This window comes from Marmota monax, unplaced genomic scaffold (genome assembly GCF_021218885.2).
Source record: "Marmota monax isolate L192 unplaced genomic scaffold, Marmota_monax_Labrador192_F-V1.1 WCK01_AAM20220418_F8-fsc00028, whole genome shotgun sequence".
Classification (NCBI taxonomy): domain Eukaryota; kingdom Metazoa; phylum Chordata; class Mammalia; order Rodentia; family Sciuridae; genus Marmota; species Marmota monax.
Genome location: NW_026694779.1, coordinates 3,365,745 through 3,385,418, shown reverse-complemented (window position 1 = coordinate 3,385,418; position 19,674 = coordinate 3,365,745). Strand labels below are relative to the sequence as shown.

Sequence of the window (19,674 nt, the reverse complement as noted above, 5' to 3'; positions counted from 1 at the left end):
CTGCTAGCAGATCTGCTGGGTCACCTGGAAATTTTGTTAGCTTTTAGAGGACTGCCAGACTTTTCCCAAGTGGCCGCACTATGTGATCCCCTTTTGACAGATGAGGAGACTAAAGCCCAGAGAGGGGAGGTGTATTCACGCAGAGCCAGGCAAAGGCGAGTGTAGGAGCAGGCACTACTGCTCCAGGGGAACCCAAGGCCACCCTATTCTGACCTCTGGACCATCTCACTCTCACTTCAACACTCTGCACCCCTTTCCCTCAGTCCCTCCCAAAGGCTCCCTCCTCTACCACCATCAGGGTCAAGTCTGCTTCTGAGATGACTCATGAGCTCATCTGCCTCTGGCCTTAGATTCTCAAAGAGGTTCTGTGACCTTACAAAAAGGGTTTGTTATATAAGGTTTTGTTTTGTTTTGTTTTGTGTGGGGGATGGAACTCGGGGCCTTGTGAATGCTAAGCTCATGCTCTAGGGCTGAGCTACACTCCACAGCCCCCTCTCTGGGTTTTTTGTGGGCATGGGTCACATCTCTCACTGTTACTCTCTCCAGCACAGGTCTCAGACACTCATAACTGGTGGCAGAAGCTGTCAGTGACCCACAGAGGCAACACTTTCACAGGCAAAGAAAAAACAGAACGGTTTAATTTGTAGAGTCAAGAGTCGTTTGTTCTTGATTACAGTGCTCAACATGCAAATTACATCCATCTCTTGGTACAGAAATGGGTCTCTGCCATTTCCCTGGGACTGTTAATCTAGACAGAAAGATTCCTGGGCACCCTGATCAGCAGCTGCCTTCTCTCCCCTCTGACAGTGATATGTGAATTCTCTCCTGTCCAGAGTAACCGGGAAATGAGGTCTTTCGTTCAACTGAGTAGCCATTTACAGTACAGCACCATTGATTTGTCAATGGGTTTGATATATTCTGAAGTCTAGATCAAGAACTTATATTATTGAACCTGTCTTTGATAATCCCAAAGGCACTTGAGAAGCCGGCAGTGCCTCGGGGTCATTGATTTTCACTGGACAATGTTAAGACTTATCAAAGGTTTGCTTATCAAAAGTCTGCCCTGGCCCTGGGTATTCACTCTGAACAGAGTTTATCTGAACAAGGTTTGGACACATTTTCTGTGTCCTTCTGTAGGCTCAAAGTGAATAATACAGGGATATTCATTTTGCTCATCCATAGTTTCTAAAATCTGGGACATGAAAAAGGGGTACTTTTGTAAAGAAAGTTAAAAATACTAACCAAAAAATTGAAGGTAAAATGCAGAGGGGAAGGTGCTTGGATCCCAAGAAAACAGGAGTTCACTGTGGTTAGAAGTCAGGCTGACTGAACATAATAACTAGTTATAATTGACAATGCTTCTTCGAAAGACGGAATTTTTGCTAAGTTTTTATATATTATCAGTAGCTTGAGTTTTCCCCTTTCTCTGACTGTCACTACTAGAGTCACCAGAAGGAAACTTTAAACACTTTTTAAAATAGTGAATCGCTGGCATACTCCTCCTCTTCCCTCTAGTTTCCAACGTCAGGGGAACCCAGCTCAGACAAGAACGAGCCTTGCTGCACGCCCGCCAGCCCTTGCACCCTCCTTTTTATTCTCAGAGGCTCCAGCTCCAACGAAAGTTACAAGGTTAAATGCTACTCTTCGCTCCTGACACAGCTAATCCTGGTTCGGTCTTCAAAAAATAGATGTCTGTAATTCCTTTTTGAACATGCCTTCAAAGTGGAGGTCTTTGGCCATGAGCTCCTCTTCTACATCATCTAGTGCCCACTGGTGATCCGTCAGCTCCAGGGCTTCCCATTCTGTCTGTAAAGGAAGAGAAGAGCAGGGCAGGGAGAGAGGGGCTTGTTACTGACAGCTCTGGCTGACATGGAGGATTCTACCAGAAGCCGGCTGAGCTATTCACATGTGTAAGCTCACTGTGAGGTAGAGCTACTGCCCTCTCCCACCACCTCTATTTAGATTAGAAGACTCAGGCTAAGAAGGGTCACAATTTATTCAGAGTCACTAGTATCAGTAACTGATGCAGCTGAGATTAAATTTAGTGCTTATGACTCAAAAAGTGCATACCCCATTGGCTCATGGTCACTAAGCACCCACTATATGCCCTGCACTATCCTTGAGGAATACACAATAGATTAGTGCTTTGTGATTCTGAGTCCTTGCCATCCAGGAGGGAATATCATTAAGGGGTTTAAGAACATTTCCTCTAACCTTATGTATAAATACATGACATTTCATTATGGTTTGTGGAAATCTAGTAATTTGCTACCAACTTCAACAATGGAAGAAAGAATGATACTATGAATCATAAAACTGCTTTGGAATATAATTATGTTATATTTACTTGCACAGAAGCTATTAATTTTGAGCAAAACAACATTTGTTTGTTATATTCCATTTGTTAGAAAACCTACTTTTGCCTTAGTGAGTTTTAACAAATGATTCATGAATTTTTTAACCCCAGCCCCCTTCATGAAATTTTAATACAATGTTAGCAATACAAATGTTAGTACATGGGTAGGTTTTTTTTTCTTCTCTTTTTTACCCCCACATTTTCTATTGGTACACTGTAGTTGTAAATAATGGTGTGATTTGTTGTTACATGTTCATACATGCACACAACATTTGGGTGTGGTTTTTTGAGATAAAATTCACATGCTAGAAAATTCACCTTCTTAATGTATCCAAGATGTGATTTTTAATACATTCACAAATATGTACAAACATTTCCACTAATTTCAGAACACTTTTATCACTACAGAAAGAAACTCCACTCTAAATGCAGGCCAATCCCTATTACTCACTTCCTTCAATCCCTAGCAACAACCACATTATTTCCTGTATCTTCCAGTTCACTTATTCTGGAGATAACATGGCCTGTCCTTATTGTTTCCTTTTACTAAGCATGTTTTCAGGGTTTATTCCTGTTGTACTATGTTTCAGCACCTCATTTGTTTTATAGCTGAAAAATATTCCACCATATAGTCAGTGTATATATACTCCAAAAATATCTCATTTTGTTTACCCATTCATCAGTTGATGAGCATATTTGGATTATCTGTTTGCTTTCTAAAGTGGCTGCACTAGCAATGTGGGAGGGTTCCAATTTCTCCACACCCTAACCATTTGTAATTATCCATCTTTTTGACTGCAACCACCTGAGTGGGTGTGAAGCAGAATCTCAGTAATTATTTTTGCAGTATTGGGGATGGAACTCAGACCCTCACACATGCTAGGGCAAGGGTTCTACCACTGAGCTATACTCCAGCCCTTTTTTTCTTTTTCAGGGCAACCAAGAGATCTTTATTGCAGTGGCATCTGATTAACAGGGAAGGAAGAGAAAGAGAGAGAGAGAGAGAAAGAGAACAGGGAAAGAGAGAAAAAAAGAGAGAGAACAAATTGTGTGTGTGTGTGAGAGAGAGTGGGGGTGGTGAGAGGGGAGACAGAAAGAGAGAGAGAGAGAGAGAGAGAGAGAGAGAGAGAGAGAGAGAGAGAGAGAGAGAGAGAGAGAGCGCTATATTCCAGTCCTTTTTATTTTTAGAAAGTATATTTTATCAGTGCCTAGTCTAAGGTCACAAAGATTTAAGCCCATGTTTTATTTTTATTTTTTTGTACTGGGGGGGTGCTCTACCACTGAATTCTACTACCATCCTCATCCCTTTTTAAAGTTTTAAAAATTTTGAGACAGCATCTTGTTAAGTTGCCCAGCTGGCCTTGAACTTAAGTCCTCATGCCTCCTGAGTTGCTGGGATTACGGTGTGCATCATCAAGCCTATGTTTAATGTTTTTTATGACTTTTATTTATTTAAACAAATGTTTTTTGGTTGCAAATGGACACAATACCTTTATTTTATTTATTTCTTATGTGGTGCTGAGGCTCAAACCCAATGCCTCACATGTGCTAGGCAAGTGTTCTACCACTGAGCTACAACTGCAGCCCCCCCATGTTTAATTTTAAAATACCATAGTTGTATCTTTTATATTTAGGTCTTTGACCCATCAAAAATACTTTTTGAACATTTAATATTTTTATTGGAATAAATAATACGTACAACATCAAGCCTGCCACTTTTAGCCATCAATCACATTCATGGTGTTTTATAACCATCTCCAGTATCTATTTCCAAAATCTTTTCATCCTCTGAATAGAAGCTCTGTTCCCAGTAGGCAATAACCCCCACTGTCCCCTCTTCCCAGACTCTGGTAACTGCTAACCCACTTTTTATCTCTATGGATTTTCCTATTCCACATATTTCATGTGAGCAGAACCATACAACATTTGGGTCTCTGACCCATTTTGACTTAATTTTTGTGCATACTGTGAAGCATGCATCTTCATTCTTTTTTATGTAGAAATCATTTTCCTAGCACCATTTGTTCAAAAGACTATTCTTTCCTTCACAGAACTGTCTGGCATTGTGGCTAAAAGTCAACAATTATATGTTAGTATCAAATGATCATAAATTTATTAAATCATAGCTATGCATTTATTTCAGAACTCTCAATTCTATTGCATTAATCTACGTGCCTGTCATTCTGCCATTACTTCAGAGTTTTGATTACTGTCTTTGTAGGTTTTTGAATCAGGAAGTATAAGTCCTCTAACTTGTTTTCTTTCAATTTTAGGCAATTTTGGGTGTCTTATATTTTCCTGTGGTCTTCACGATCAGCTGGTTTCTGTAAAAAAGGGAGGTAGATTTTGATAGGGATTGTGCTGAATCTGTAGGTCAATGCAGGGACTATTTCCATCTTAACATGATGCTCAATATTCTTATCTATAAACATAAATGTCTATTCATTCTAATTTAGATCTTTAATTTCTTTTGGCAATGTTTATGGAATTTTCAGGTATAAATTTTACATTTCTTTTGTTGGACTTATTCCTCTTTTTGAAATTATTATACATAAGTGGAATTTTTTTTTCTTAATTTCATTTTCAGATTCTTTGTTACCAATGTGTTGAAGTCCAGTTAATTTTTTTCTTTTTTCATTTAGAGACAGAGTCTAACTAAATTGCCCAGGCTGGTCTCAACCTCATGATCTTGCTACCTTATTACAATGCACCTGATTACATCTATTTTGCATATATTGATTTTTTTTATGCATTAATTTTTTTTTTAATATAGTTGTGCTGAGGATTGAACCCAGTGCCTCACAAATGCTGGGCAAGTGCTCTGCCACTGAGCTACAGCCCCAGCCCTGTATATTGATCTTGTATCCTAAAACTGCCAAACTCGTTTTTCAGCTCTGATGGTTATTTGTGTGTGTGTGTGTGTGTGTGTATTTCATCTGTAAAGAGAGGTAGTGTTACTGCCTGATTTATTTCTTCCATGCCCAGCTGTCCTGGCTAGAACATCCAGTACAATGTTGAATAAAAGTGGTAACAGAAGTGGCAGATATCCTTGTCTTGTTCTTGATCTTGGGAGAAAAGCTTCCAATCTTTCACCATTAAGTACGATAGTAGCTGAGGGTTTTTTTTTTTTTTTTTAATAGATGACCTTCATCAGGGTAAGAGTTTCCTTTTATTTTTAGTTTTTTTTTTTTTCAGTGCTAGGGACTGAAAGTAGGGTATTTTTAGTTTTTATCATGGAAAATTAGTGAGGTTATATAGGATTTTACAAATTCCAGAATCCTTTAATGAAAAGGCTTTAAAGTACTGACACTTTATGGATGCAGTGAATGAATGACTTATGATGCTGGGGATGGAAACCAGGGCCATCTGAATGCTAAACATGTTCTACCACCGAGCTACATCCTTTGTCCCTATATATTTATTTATTTTTAATGCAATTTATACCTGATGTCTGCCAGGTTCAAGAAAGTTTAAAGTGTCCCATATGTTACATGGGGCCTTTGAAAGGATTGTTTTATAGCCTCATTTACAGTGTGGATTAAATTTGGGTGATCATTTAATACCAGTGAAAGTGCCAAGAATCTCCAATTTACTCAACAGACGATTCTGTCTCAGGAACAAAACACACATAAACTTTATTTTTCCTACTCTAAATTCAAACAATGAAACCACACTACATTCACTGCAGAGCTTTTCTTGTTGTTTGATATGGTGGGAGAGTGGGTCTCACTATGTTGCCCAGGCTGGCCTTGATTTCTTGGGCTCAAGAAATCCTCCTGCCTCAGCCTTCTGAGTACTGGGACTATAATGGGACATTGTGCTTGGATTGAGAATTCATTTTTAGTTTTTGTTTAATTTTTTTTCTTCTTTTCTCCTTTTGGTTTTTGAGAATTTATTTTTAAAGTATAATAATCCCCCCTTATCCCCAGATGATCTATGTTCCAAGTCCACCAGTGAGTGGATTTCCATGACTGCAAAGCAGTACTAAATCTACATATACTATTCTCCCTATACATACATAACCTCTGATTAAGTTTAATTTACAAATTAGGCACAGCAAAAGATTTAACCTGAATACCTAGTAACAAAAATAGACCAATCACAAGAATATGCTGTAATAGAAGATGTGAATATGATCTCTCATCTTCCATGAGGTGGGTTGTGTGTGATGTGGATGCACTGGACAAAGGGATGACTTGTGTCTTGGGTAGGACGGAAGAGGACAGAGCAAGATTTCATGACACTACTCAGAACAGTGCAGTTTGAAGACTGTGACCTGTTTATTTTTGGAATTTTCCACTGAATATTTTTGGATGCAGTTGACCGTGGTAACTGAAACTGTAAAAAAGTGAAACTGAGTAAGAGAGCACTACTGGTTCTGGGAACCATTCAGAGCCTCAATAAAGCTCTGGAAGACAATGAAGCGTACCTTGAAAGCTTTGTTGGTGTCTGCAGGCATGGCCATGGCTGCTCCGGTCATCTGCTCCTGCATCATTCGTGATTGGTCAGCGGCTGCAGTGTAAGACATGCCAATGTGAGTGCTGAGGCTCAGCAGGCACCCCTGCACCCTTGTAGAGGAATGAGCACTGCACTGCATTTAAGCTGTCTAGCAGTGGGTTCGAGAACTAGACAATTGGCCCTGTCACCCACTGGCTGTGTGATGTCAAGCAAGTCATTTTATCTCTCCTGAAAAATGGGGATGACAAGAGCTGGAAAACAGAAGGGAACTAAAGGAAGCTCCAAAGTTTATTTCAGACTTCAATAACAACAGCTACCAGATAATTAGAAACTACTATATGCCAGATTCTTTGCCAACTGCTTTGTGCATTCTTCCTTATCTACTCCTAATCACCCTATAGTTAACTCCCAAGATCCCTATTTACAAGACAGCAAAAAAGACAGGATCAGAGGAGTTAAATAACTTGTCAGACGTCCCCACCATTATATGAGAATCAGGATTAGTACCGGCAAGGTCTCTAGTCAGTGAGCTAACTGAACCATTCAGGCCTTCTTTAGTCTTCAAATTAATGGTCTTCATCACTGGTGCTGGATTCCCCAGGGGTGTCAGACTTGGGGAAACCAAATGATGTCCTAGTGATTGCCAGAGAAAATCAGATCTTCAGTTTGGACCCAGAAATTTTGAATATGCTTTCAGAATGTTGAAGAAACTTAAAGAATGAAGCACCATATTTGAATGTGCTAATGAACAGTATAACCTATATCTTTCTTGCTCTAGCATGGATGAGTCATCTATTGAAGTTTTTGCTTATTGAACCTGATGTGCTTCTTACCATTATCTTGGCCCAGAATCAGAGAGTATATGCTCCGAAGCCCAAATACATTGAGAAAGTACCAGGATGCAGAACTCACCCTAGCAAAGCAAAGGTATTAATGAAGTTTAATTAATTTCAGGTATTAATGAAGTTTACACCTTTGTATCAGGCAAAGTTGTTCAGCATATGTAAGGAAATCACCCAGGATAGGCTATATGCAGCCAAAGCACAACCAGAGAAGAAATATAGGTATTAAGACAGTCTGACCAATATAGAAGTATATTAAATAAAAAGTGAAAGAGTCCTCCTGTTTGGTATTCCATTCTTTAGAAAAAAAATCACAAGTGTTGGTGTGTTCATGTGTTCCACACTTAGGAAGGATTAGAGGTGGCTTTCAAAGCTGAGGATGGCAGCAACTGGGAAAGCATTCCAAGTTTGAATTTTATCACCAAGGCTTCCTTTATCTTAAGTTTCCCACCTTGCCAATGAAAAATAATTTGCATATGATAAAACTAAAGGGAATATGAAAAATGATACATAAATGGAAAAGTTCTGTACTTCATTCCAATACTTGGGTCACAGGAGTCTATTCTGGTCACTCCATCAGGTTGCAGGTAAGTAAATGATCTCTCTGTGTACAATATTGCTGATCTATCTGCAATGGTAATTCTTCACTCAGGCTATAGTTTCCCCTCTGTCCTTGACATTATCAGACACATACCTGCTCAGAAGCTTAGAAAAGATAAATAAGCTTTTCTTTAACCTATGGAGCTATTGCTTAGCCCAAATGAGAGTGGACGATCAGAGTTTAGTAGAATCATGCTGCTCATATGAAGTACAGCTTTTCTTCTATACTAGAGCTGTGCAGACCCAAGACTCAATCAGCATCTGGTCTGCCCCACCCCTCCCACATAACCAGAGATGCCTCTGCTCAAACCCAGTGAATCCAATCACTGCTGGTGACCCCCATGGTCCATCCTCCTCTTCTTAACTGGTTCTTGCAGAAGCCCATGGTGTTAAGGGAAAGTGATGGAACCTTTTGGGGCTTAGTGGGAAGTCTTAAGTCATTGGGAGTGTGTCCTCAAACAGGACTGGGGGTGTTCTTCCTCTTTTCTCTTTCAGAACCTGATCACAAGGTGAGTGTTTTGCTCCATGATTTGCCTTACTACACGACCAAAGCAATGGGGCCAATTGTTCATGGACAAAAACCTCCAAAACTATGAGCCAAAATAAATCTTTCTTCATAATAAGCTGATTATTTTGGGTATTTGTTATGGTAACAGAAAACTAATACAAACATCCACTCATAAGCTCCAGGGCACTTCTAAAAGATTGGCCTAACCAGAGTTCTTTGCTTAACCTTTCAATTTTTAAGGGGGTAAACACATCCACCCTTGTATTCCTAAGCCCTATGAAAAGAGACTGACATGTTCTCCTCTTTTGCAAGGCTTATGTAAAAACGGCTATAACCCAGCAGGGACATTTTGAGTGGCGTTTAATGGGACAAAATGCAAAATTAAAAAAAAACCAAAAAACCTATTCCCAGTGAAATATGCAAATTTGATCTTTAAGAGACACTGGTTTTAGATTTTTGGTTCGTGTTTTTATTAGATAAAAGAAAGTTCTTACCAGGATGCATCTAATGTGAGTAGCTCGATTCCTTGCTGTAGCATAGGCTTAAAACGAAGGGTCAGTGGAAATGGCACCTTGGCTGCAGAGAAGAAAGAGAAAGTTCACAACCACTCCAAGCTGTTTTTATTTTTAGAGCAGTCGAAGTGTGAATGCACAGCACATATTCTTTCCCTAAGGAGGTGAGAACTCTGAGCCACACAGCTTTTGGAAAATGATTTCCACAAGGAAATCAGTGGCAATTTCAGAAGGAAAAAAATAGTCAAGATGTTGCTGTGCTCTAGTTTTCTTGAATAATACCACTTTCTAGGTGGCTGAAGAAGCAAGAACTCAAACTGAGCTGTGACCTAAAATTCAGAAGAAATTTATATTGATCCATTAAACCCTGAGTGGAACAGGTACACACAAAGACCTACATCACTAAGAAGCCACACTGATTAAAACCAAATCAAATAAAACAGAAAACTTACCCCAACACTTAGTAAATGAAGTGAAAAATAGAAGTAGGCTTCTCTCTATCCTATTAACTGGAATACCTATCAGTTGTGGAGGTCAACTAGCAGGTCACTCATTTGAATCTCTATTAGTAAAAAAGCAACCACATATGAACTTAGGATTGGTTTGGAACAGGGTTGCCATAACATCACAGCAGATTAATTTTTTGTTGTTTTTCAAAGAATGTTCTTGGTTTCCATAAGAAAACATAAGGTCTGTGATGTTAGGGTCTCAGTAACACTTGAATTTCTCTGTACAAGGACAGGAAAAAGAACACAAATGATGTAAACATGAAGTCTGCAGGGTCTGTAACTTACTTGTAACAAAGCCTGAAAATGTCATGTTGATCCATCCACCAATAAGAATCATAGGGAGGACGTTGGTGACATTCCCTTTCATCATGTCTGTGAGCATAGTGGGATCTAAAATAAAAGCACAAGAAAGAAACCACTAGGTTTACTTCTGTTGGCAGACCATCTCATTTTCTGTAATTTTTTTTTTTTTTTGGTGGTGCTGGGGATTGAACCCAGGGCCTTATGCATGCAAGGCAAGCACTCTACCAACTGAGCTATATCCCCAGCTCTCTTGTAAATTAAATTTTTAATATATTTAATGATTTGAGTAAGACGTGTTCATTGCTAAAAAATGCAAATAACAGAAATGTACCATAAGGATGGTTCCTCTCAGTCCACTCTCTAAACACTTTCAACTATTCGTAGCATATCTTTCATCTTTCAATTCACACACACATACTATAGATATATATATATTTTTATATACATATATATGTATATATATTATATTACATATATTCTGCTTCTTTTAATTTTTAAAAATTTGTTCTAATTAGTTGTACATGACAATGAAATGCATTTTAACACATTGTACACAAATGGAGCACAATTTCTCATTCCTTCTCATTCCACCATACTATTCTGCTTCTTAATCACCCCCCCCACTTTTTTTTTTTTTTAATTTGGCACTGGGGATTGAACTCAGAGGTGCTCTACCACTAAGCTACATCCCTACCCCTTTTCATTTTTTATCTTTGAAACAGGGTCTTACTAAGTTGCTCAGGGTGGCCTGGAACTTGCAATCCTGCCTCAGTCTCCCAAGTTGCTAGAATTACAGGCATCTGCCACCATGCCTGACTTGTGTTTCTTCGTCTTTTAAAATGAATAATTTGTGAAAGGTATTTCTCATGGGGATAATATCTATCCCTCAATATTTTCAGTGTTTAGGCAGATTCTACTATATGGTTGCACCATTTATTTTTTGATAGACCTAGAGGTTGTTTCCAATTTTCTTTGAGACTAAACAATGCTGCCAACACCATCTTGTACATAAATTGCACGTTTATGTAAGTATTTCTTTTTTTTTGGTGGGGGGGAGTATCGGTGATTGAACTCAGGGGCACTTGGCCACTGAGCCACATCCTCAGCCCTATTTTGTATTTTATTTAGAGACAGGGTCTCACTGAGTTGCTTAGTGCCTCGCAGTTGCTAAGGCTGGCTTTGAACTCGTGATTCTCCTGTCTTAGCTTCCTGAACTGCTGGGATTATAGGCATGAGCCACCACCGCAGGCTATGTAAGCATTTCTGTAAGATAAATTCTTTAAAAAATTTCTGGATCAAGGGACTCATATATTTAAAATTGACAGATGTTAGGACTTTGTGGCAGGGTGTGGTGGTGTATATTTGTAATCCCAAAGACTTGGTAGGCTGAGGCAGGAGGATAACAGGTTTGAGGGCAGCCTGGGCACCTTAGTAAGATCCTGTCTCAAAAAATAAAAAGGGCTGGGATGTAGGCCAGTGGTAGAGCACCCCCTGGATTCAATTTTTAGTATAAAATAATAAAAAAGATTAGGGGCTTGGAGTATAGCTCAGTGTAGAGTGCTTGTGTAGCATGTGCAAGACCCTAGGTTCAATGTGCAGCAATGCCACTCCCCAAAAAACAAAACAAAAACAACAAAAACAAAAAGATATAAACCGTCAGGCCCCACCATTTGATACTCTCACCAGTGATGAGCGGGCCTAATTTCCCTCGACCTTGACCATAGTGACTTTGGTCAATCTCTTAATCTTTGTCAATTTAATGGGTTATAAAAAGGATATCTTGTTTTGTTTTGTTTGCAGTACTTGGGCTGAACCCAGGGCCCCACTCATGCTAGGCAAGCACTCGACCATTGAGCCATACTCTGAACCCTTTTTTTTTTTTTTTGAAATTCCAAGACAGAGTCTCCCTAAATTATCCAGGCTGACCTTGTGATCAGGCTGCCTCAGCCTTCCAAGTAGCTAGGATTATAGGTGTGCACCACTGTGCCTGGTAACATATTATTTTTATTTGTCTTCTGTGGATTATTAGAGAAATCAAATATATTTTCATATATACTTTTGAGACTTGGAAGTTTTTTCCTAAATTGTGTTAATTCTAATACCTTATTCATGGGTTAAAAGAACTAGTTATCTCATCTAAAGAAATGAATACTGAAGTGAGAAAACAGTCAACAAAGAAAAATAAATTATTTTGTTTTACTTTACGGTATATTTTTCATAAGGCAGAAGTTAGTGGAAGTCACATATCTGTTGGAGCAGACATTGTAGGATGGACTAAGCAATCAGGTCTGACCAAGAACTGGTTGCTACTGGGAGGGAGGCAGCTCCTCCTCATTTAGGCAGAAGCTGGGTAGCCATCTGTCAGCAATAGGATCTAGGCAGTGGGTGGGAGCTGGGACTGGAAAGCATCCTCAGCTGTGCTCCACAGAGCCATGGGTCTTGAGGACTAGCAACGAGGAGAGACCCAGGGACAACAGTGTTGGTTTCCCCACTCTATCAGCTTTTTAAAATTTGCTTTATAAACTGGGTTCCCAGGAGATTTATTTGAAAAAGAGAACTCTACTATATTAGATGATTTCTAAGGTCACTTACATTATTAATTCCTATAATTTATTTAAATAAAACTATATCTGCCCTGCCTTCCCTCCTTCCCCTCTCACTCAGTACCCCATGTAAACTTTTTTTTTTAAAAGCAAGAGAAAAGGAATGAACATACCGGTCATAGGAGAAGGTGGCACTACCTTTCTTTTAGTTTTTTTGAAAAATCCATCCTCTGGGTTGTTGAAGTAATATTTTCGTGTCAAGAAAGACTAGTAGGAAAGAAAAAGCTTTTTAAATCCAAGAACTGTGATATGGCAAGTTGTCAAGTGACTCCCCAGAGATTTGGTCAGAAGGGCCTTGGAATATGCTGTTGCCCTCAGAGCTGGCATCCTACTTGGCAGGCGACCTGACACTTTAGCTGAGTCACATTTAAAAACAATTTCCTAAGAGTGAGGTCACAGTGACAGCAAACACCACTGGGCCACAGCTTAATTACTGAGTGGCCAATCTCCAGTTCTCCCCAAAGAGTCCCCTTATAAAACATTCAGATTATCTGCTGCTCTCCACAGTCAATGGTGGAGCTTTTTAATAAAAGATAAGTAAGTACCTGTTTGGGAATGTATTTTCCATTTTCCCTGAGGACTCTGCTTCGAATTAAGACTTGGCTGAAAAACATGACCAAGACAATGAGATTTTTTAAAAGTGAAACACTAGAAGAAAATGAGAGTATAAAGTAGAAGATCTGTCTAAACACGAGAGGACCTATTTGGCAACAGGTGCATGTGGAACATTCAAGTATCCTAAAAACCAGCATGACATAGTTAACCTTACATTCAGGTTTTCAAAAGAGCAGTCTTCACAAGTGACTGTGGTTCTGTACACAGATTTCTAAGTGAGGCATATTTGGGATATCACACTCAGTTTTTTTTTTTTTAAATTTATAATGAGCCAAGAAGGAACTTTCTCTGAGGGAAAAGTGTAGCAGTTGGATGATGTTCAGAAGATGTGGGGGCTGGAGGAGGGGAAAGGCATAGGATAAAAGAAGGGAAGAAATTCTTAATATGCATGGAGCAATGAGGACAGGTAGCCAGGTCCAGTGGTGCACACTTGTAATCCCAGCTATCTGGGATGCAATTTTGAGGTCATTTTGGGCAACTTAGCAAGACCCTGTCTCAAAATTTTAAAAAGTGAAAAGATCAGGTGGTGTAGCTCAGTGGTAGAGCACTTGCTTAGCCTGCACAAGGCACTGGGTTTAATCCCTAGCACTGGCAGTGGGAGTAGGGTGGGGGAGGGTGGTTGCATATTGTTGTGGGGGACACAGACAAGAAGAAATGAGAAGTCTCAAGAAGATTATTATCTGATTGACAACAAATAGAAATGCCACTCAGAATTCCAAGTATAAGTTCTCAATAAACAATGAATAAATGAAATTATTTGGTGTTATCAGGGCACAGTTGATCACTAAAGATAATAGTCCATGTAACTAAGATATAAATAGCAAACAGAGAAAAGAACACTGTGCTTAACTTTCCCTTCTTTACTTCTGTGTACAAACCACCTGCTGTGAGCAGTCAGTGCCCCTAAACACATCTCAGCTTCACTGTATGATGTGTGAAGTGCTTGATGGCCCCTCTCCTTTGCTGGTGCTACCTCATCAAGCCTAAATACTTTCCTCAAGCCCCGTCTTTCCCACAGTCTCTTCCTGATGCTGGAACTCTTGTGGAACTTTCCCTGGTTTCCCTCCTTTTGGCCTTGTTATATTACACAGTTGACTAAACACAAGCTACAGAAGTGACCTGTAATACATTCTGTTCCTTGGGAGCTAAAGTTACTCAGAGTGTGGCCTATGTATCAATGCTGGTCTGTGACAAGGTGAATACAGACATATATTCACATAGAGGGTAAGGGTTTAGAGACATAATAATTTGATATTACCAAATATCCAAGCATGTGATCAAAATATTTTAGCCAGCTGGACTAGAAATTAAAAAACAGCTGTATGGGATATGGCTCAGTGGTAAAATGCCCCTGGCAGTATCTATCAATCCCTAGTATCTATCAGTTAACCAACTAATTAAAAAGAAATAAAATTTAAAAATAAAAAAGCCCCCAAACTGGCCCTTTACCACCAACAGTTTAAGAAGCACTGGATATAGAAAAATGAATGAAAATTTAAGCTCTAGAGTTGGGTTCAAATCCTGTTTTTGCCATTTATTAGCTGAATATCTTGGCCAACTCATTTCAATTCTTTAATCCACCATTCACATTCTGTAGAGTAACAAATTTATGCTTTCAATGAAAATATATTTCTTAAATTTCTAATTGTCAGGTACTGTGTACATGAACAGCAGCGATCAAAACGCAAATATCTCATGATGGTAATTCTAGTGGGAAATGCCAGGTGTGGTGGTGCACACCTGTAATTCCAGAGGCTCTGGAGGCTGAGGCAGGAGTCTTAAATGAGGTCAGCCTCAGCAACTTGTGAGACCCTGTCTCAAAAATAAAAAGGGGTGGAGATGTAACTCTCTACAAGAGCACCCCTGGGTTCAAACCCTAGTACTGCCCCAAACAAACAAATAAAACCAAAAAAGTCTGGTGGGAGAGAAAGAAATGAATCAAATAACCACATGAGCCAATGTGAAATTTGACTGTTATATTCTAGGAAGAGAGATGGATGGGGAATTCCCCCATTCTGGAAAGTTAAGGTCTGAAAGAAAACCTTGCTGAGAATATAGGATTAGGTTGGAATCTTATATGGGAAAATGCTGGAGGGAATGTTATGGACATAGGCCCTGTTGCAGGAATAAATACTATGTCTCTGAGGACCTGAGAAAAGGCCATATGGAGAGAAAAGAGGACTATGTGGTGAAGAGGAGGCTAGAGAGGTGGGCAAGAGCTGGACTACACAAGGCCATGTAGATCCTACTTATTAAATCATGAAGAGCAAAAGAGAAACAGAGGAGGGTTTTAAGCTGAGTCCTTTGTGTGTATTACCTTATTTAAAGCTGAGATCCATCACTATATTTTTTCAAAGTCTATAAATCCTGTAACAAGTTTTTAATTTTGTGTTTTTATTCTGATGAGTACCTAAAATAAGTCATTTACTGGTTGTAAAGATAAAGCTTTGGTAATCTGCAACTGAAAGATCTTTTCTTAGAATAGAACTTTAGTTTTTTTTTAATATTTATTTTTTTAGTTGTAGTTGGATACAATACCTTTATTTGTTTTTATGTGGTGCTGAGGATTGAATCCAGGGCCTTGCGCTTGCTAGGCGAGCGTGCTACCACTGAGCTACAACGCCAGCCCCAAACTTTAGTTTTTAAAGTCAATTCAAACTAAAGTTTCCTATTCTTGTTTTTTTGTTTTGAGGGGATTGAACCCAGGGGTGCTTAACCACTGATTCACATCCCCAGCCCTTTTAATATTTTTAAATTTTGAGACAGGGTCTTGCTAAGTTGCTTAGGGCCTGGCTAAGTTGCTGGTTCAACTCTACTTCCTCTCAAGTGTTTTATAATTAATATTAAAATTAGGTTTGAGAATCTAATTCCATTTTCTTTATGAGGGGGGCACAGTTTTTATGTTTATAAAATTTCTAAGCACCAAATAAACATATGAGAAATTGTACTTTATGAAGAATAATATACCACCTAAGAAACTAATGTAGTACTACCTTCTGTGATATTCATCTATATTAGCCATCTATTAACTGGTCCCAGTTAAAGTGATTTTTTAGTGAGGTGCATATATATATATATGACTTCTGCATTATGCCTTATACAACAGTTGTGCCCAAGCTCCTATGAAATATAAATTACCACAAATTACTTTTCTTTTATTTCTCCTGATTATTACAACTAAATCATAATGTTGCTTTTAAAAAAATAATTCCCCTGTGGGCTGAAGAATTAGTTCAGTGGTAGAGTGCTTGTCTAGCATGAGCAAGGGCCTGAATTCAATCCCTAGCAAAAGAAGAATGAAACCAAAACCAACCAATCAACCAAACAAACAAACCCAAACAAATTCATATTTAGATTGTACCAACTGTGAATTTCATTTTGGAGATGGAAAAAAAAAAAAAACAGCTGTGGGTCTGATACCATTCAGAACCACAGCTCTAAAATGACATAGTAAAAACCAGGATAGGAAATTGTGTCAGAATATCTATCGTAGCAGGAATGGTGGTTAAGAATCATCATAGTATCTGGTAAAAAAAAAAAAAAAGAATCATGACAGCAGGATCAGTGAACCAATCTAGGTTCAAGAACATGCACAATATTTTACAACTTTGGTTACTCTGGGAATGCTACTTAATTTCTCCAGGCTTCCTTTTCTTCAACTATTAAAATGGGTTTAGGATTACCTAACTCGAACTATTGTAAGGATAAAATGAGAATAATTTCTAGGTATCATTGAATGCTAATTATTTGAGCTCTCTCCACCCTGCATTTTTCTATAGGATTTCTTTTTGTGGTAAACTGACTTTTTCCCTCTCCTAATATTGGGATATTGGGGATTGAACTCAGGAGCATTCTACTGCTGAACAAAATCCTTAAAATTTAAAAAAAAATTTTTTTTAAAGTTATAGATGGATACAATACCTTTATTTTATTTATTTTTATGTGGTGCTGAGGATTGAATCCAGTGCCTCACATGTGCTAGGTGAGTGTTCTACCACTGAGCCACAATGCCAGCCCCGTAAAAAAACTTTTTTTTTTTTTTTTTAATTTTGAGACAGTTTCAATAAGTTGTGCAGGCTGTGCTTGAACTTGTAATCCTCCTGCATCTGTCTTCAGAGTGGCTGGGATTAAAGGTATTAGCTACCACATCTGGTTGTAAACTGACTTCTAAAGATCAGTTCTAGGAGGATGGCTCAGGTCAGTTCTCAAATTGATGTCTCAAAAAAATAATCCAAGTGGCTAATTTGTAGTAAAATGGAAAGAGCCTTAGGCTTGGCAACCAGAAGACCTTGCTTAAAGTCCTGAATATTATCATATGTGACCATGGAACCCCCTTAAGCTTCAGTTTCTATAAAATGGGAAAACAGTACCTACCTCATAGTTGCTCTGCGTTTTAAATAAGTACTTTAGCATAGTGCATGGTACAGAATAAGTATTTAATAAACGTTCGCTTATTATTATTGTCAGCATAATTGGTAAGGACAACTGAAAATGATAAAGAAGTTTCCCATACTTCAGTAGCACTTATACTATATGTACTTAATATTTTTAGACATCAACTTTTCTTCTGCCTGTATTAGTTTTTTAAAAAATATTTTAAGTTGTAGATGGACAAAATACTTTTATCTACTTATTTATTTATTAAAATTTTTTTAGTTATAGGTAGACACAATTTCTTTATTTTACTTTATGTGGTACTGAGGATCCAACCCAGTGCCTCACACATACCAGGCAAGTGCTCTACCACTGAGCCACAACCCAGCTCCTATAAAATTTCAGCAAATGGAAATCCAGTATGACTTGCCACAAAACAAAGCAATTTTAAAAATAAATACAATAAAATCAAAACAACATTAAATTTTCCCTAGATACTGTCATCTGTAGAAAACTCTTTAAATTTTTTTTTTCTAGTTGTTGATAGACCTTTACTTTATTTATTTATGTGTGGTGCTGAGAATGGAACCCAGTGCTTCAGGTATGCCAGGCAAGTGCACTACTACTGAGCCATAGCCCCAGCCCATCTGTGGAAACTTCTGAACCTGATGCTTGCTCTTTTTGTTAAAAAGAGATTCCTAAGTAATCAGGAGGGGTTAAAGATAGAGTACCACTTGATTAAGATGGTCTCTGAAAATAATCATAACAATTGGCTGAAAATTGTTATTTATTTTAATAGAAGGGCACGTGTCTGGATACCATCTAGAGCCATCTCAAATTTGTTTCTGCAAATACTAAATGAAAGCGTGTGAGGAGGAAGTTGCCTTCACTATAGGAGGGAAAATGATCTTTAAAAATCCACACATCTCTAATGGCACTTTTACGGTTTGCAAAGCATTTTGTTTCTTAGCATCTCTGCTGATCATTACAGTAATTCAGTAAAATGCGATTATCTAATATTATCAAAGAATAAAAAGACCTGGCACTCAGTGGGCACTTTTCCTAAGGAAAGGATGGGATCGGACAGTTCACAGATAACCCCACTGAGAGTTGGCTACTAGCCTAACAATGTTAACAACGTGTTTTTTTTTTTTTTTTTTTTTTTTTAGCACTAATACGTCCCAGGCCCTATGATCAGGCTTTAAAGATGTCACCTAATTTAATCCCCACGTCTGTTCTATGAGGTAGGCACTGTTATAGTTCTCATTTTAGAGACGACAAAAGTGAAATACAGGTAACGGCCAAGGTCACCTGCCAGCAGGGGCGCGACGAGAACTCAGGTAAACTGACAGAACTCCTGCACTTTCTTGCCCAAGGTCACGAGGAGTGAAGGCGGCCGGTTAGGGTAGGGTGCTGACCTGTCGGAGACTTGTTCCTGGGTCAGTTTCTTGTCGCTCTGCAACAGGATGGACACATAGTGGCGGATCATGCCCACGAAGAAAGTGATGATAACGATGGGTAAAACCACCCAGAGACGTATGTTGGAGTCGAGCAACAGCTCTGGCCCCGCCATCTTCTCTGAAGGCCGACTGCCAGCCGCGGGGAGTCGAGTTCCTCTTGGATTTCGCCTCCGGGCCTTCTAACGTTCCTCAATCTGGCTGGCCCGGGACTCCGCGACTGTCTCAATCCGCCGCTTACGGTTTCCAGCTGGGCCGCCGGGCGCCGACTTCCGGCGCGGAAGTTTGACGTCACTCAGCGGCGCGCCTCGGTAGCGTCAGAGCGACGTCGCGCCGGGCGGGAAAGTCGAAAGTGAGGGGCGGTGACGACTTCTGCGTGTTGAGTGGATCTGCAGTTGGCGTCGCTCGAGGCTTCGCGCCACTGGGGCCTAGTCCCTAGGTCCAGGCAGAGCCCGGCCTTTCCTTCTGGGGCTCTGCGCCCGGAACCTGGCTTCCTCATCCGCCCTATTGTGGGGTAATTCCCTCAGGTACCTCCAG

The 19,674-nt window shown here is 39.2% G+C and overlaps 2 protein-coding genes and 1 non-coding gene across 5 annotated transcripts in view; 1 reads left to right on the top strand and 2 right to left on the bottom strand.

Moving 5' to 3' along the window:
• Positions 1-607: 607 nt before the first annotated feature.
• Positions 608-19,419, bottom strand: Emc3 (ER membrane protein complex subunit 3). 2 transcript variants are annotated; one of them, XM_046425486.2, is made up of 8 exons: positions 19,099-19,416; positions 13,237-13,294; positions 12,805-12,898; positions 10,071-10,175; positions 9,259-9,340; positions 7,648-7,727; positions 6,786-6,868; positions 608-1,806 (listed from the first exon to the last, which is right to left on the bottom strand). In XM_046425486.2, the coding sequence occupies exons 1-8, from the start codon at positions 19,251-19,253 to the stop codon at positions 1,678-1,680; spliced, it is 786 nt and encodes a 261-aa protein (XP_046281442.1). In that variant the 5' UTR covers positions 19,254-19,416; the 3' UTR covers positions 608-1,677. The 2 variants fall into 2 exon arrangements, with proteins under 2 accessions (XP_046281442.1, XP_046281444.1); XM_046425488.2 differs by lacking the exon at positions 608-1,806 and adding an exon at positions 4,057-4,680 and having other exon boundaries at positions 19,099-19,419.
• Trnaa-ugc (transfer RNA alanine (anticodon UGC)) lies at positions 10,259-10,331 on the bottom strand. The gene has a single exon. It is a non-coding gene; the product is annotated as a tRNA-Ala (tRNA).
• The window catches only part of Fancd2 (FA complementation group D2), a 57,755-nt gene continuing 57,472 nt past the window's right edge, over positions 19,392-19,674 (top strand). For both annotated transcript variants that reach the window (XM_046425485.2, XM_046425484.2), the window contains exon 1: positions 19,392-19,664. The gene's annotated coding sequence lies outside the window, so the exon portion shown is untranslated. The remainder of the gene's footprint in view (positions 19,665-19,674) is intronic.